The sequence below is a fragment of the Penaeus monodon genome, chromosome 19 (genome assembly GCF_015228065.2).
Source record: "Penaeus monodon isolate SGIC_2016 chromosome 19, NSTDA_Pmon_1, whole genome shotgun sequence".
Classification (NCBI taxonomy): Eukaryota; Metazoa; Arthropoda; class Malacostraca; order Decapoda; family Penaeidae; genus Penaeus; species Penaeus monodon.
This window is the reverse complement of record NC_051404.1, coordinates 46,195,696-46,197,179: the sequence shown is the minus strand read 5'-3', so window position 1 is coordinate 46,197,179 and position 1,484 is coordinate 46,195,696. Positions and strand designations below refer to the sequence as shown.

General features: G+C 40.2%; 1 protein-coding gene across 1 annotated transcript in view; it reads right to left on the bottom strand.

The window, feature by feature from the left end:
- The window catches only part of LOC119585261 (proton-coupled folate transporter-like), a gene marked incomplete in the record, with an annotated part of 13,866 nt that extends 13,047 nt beyond the window's left edge, over positions 1–819 (bottom strand). Inside the window, 1 exon segment of the mRNA XM_037933934.1 lies at positions 570–819. Within this exon segment, the coding sequence (XP_037789862.1) occupies positions 570–587 (18 nt within the window).
- Between the last annotated feature and the right edge of the window lie 665 nt (positions 820–1,484).

The window sequence follows — 1,484 nt, the reverse complement described above, 5'->3', positions numbered from 1 at the left end:
CCCATGAAGAACCCGGATGCATAGCGCGGAAAAAAAATTCGTTCCCCTGTCGCTCCCGCCGTTCATTTTGACGAAATCACAAACGCAAAAGCCGACATTTCTCTTCTTTGTTCCCCGAGGCTTTGGAGGAAAATTTGCTGTCTTTAAGGGTACTGAGAGGCGTTTGCGGAAGTGTATATACTACTGATATCACTAATTGTGAACAGGGGTTTAATACTGTATTTCAAGGGTCTCTGTTCAAGAAGTAAACATCGGAGATTGATTGACCTCGATTCCATCAGCCGTCCCTCCTTTCCTTCAGAATTATTGCACTTGGGATTTATATTTTACGCTCTCATGGACGACAGAGTGATGGTAATGTTCCGGCGTTTGATCACGTGTTAATTATTTTTAATGGGAAGTATGAGAAAGGGTGTACATTTCTCATTTATATTTGTGATTTAAGAAGATTTATGAAAACCACTTCTCACACAGATCTCTAATACGTCATTTCAACCAGGTTATTCTCTACTAGATAAATGATACGAGAAAAAGGGGAAAAAAATGCTCAGAAATTTATGTATCATTACCTCTGTCTGTCGAGCCATTGAGACTGGGCTTCCACTAGTTCACTGATTCGCCTTTGCCGCAGCGCCGGAGGGAGTGGAAGGACGGATTTAACACATCATTGACTTCATTTAAACTATCTTTGCGAATCCGTGATGTCAATGGCACTTTCTGTAACCACTTTCTGTCACGCGGCCTCTCCACTCCCTCGCTTCTGTTTGTTCACGTGTTAAAGGCGTTTACACACACGAGGCAACGCTTGTCCGAGGCGGGTGAGAGCGAACTGTGTTATCGTGAGATAAATCTGGTACTCCGAGCAATCAACTCGATTAGATTATAAGTGTGCCTCATCAGCGACAATTTCTTTACAGGTATTATCTTCTCATCAGTGACGTAATCCCCTCGTTTTTTTGTTTATTGTGACATAATTAGGCACGATTCTTTCGGTGTTTTTTTGCCAGTGAAGGAAAATGTAAAAACAATGTAATGTGAATTACATGAAGTTCTGAAATTTCTCTAGTGGAATGAATATATCTGAATAACGGAGGAAGAGAGAGAAAGACAGAAAATATAAACCAGTAATCTTAATTTTCCCACCAGTGCAAAGAAGGGAGATTTGTAAAAATTCATACGAATGATTTTAAAATGATATCATTAAAGACCCCTTGACCTTTTCGCTAATGTTGATAAAGATTTCAGGTTTACGGAATCCCATACAACGGATTTGGGGTTTAACGGATCTCACCAGCCCAAAAAAACAAGGGCTTCTAATGACGTTCAATGTTTTTCTTTCTATTAGCATTTTCAGCAATTAGAGACGCTAATACTTTCGAAAAACGTCTGAGTGGCAAACAGACGAAGGAGGCCACGTGTTGAAAGTGAAAATCAACGATTCCTATATTACTTCCAACTGTCTTTGCATCACTAACGTCTACGAG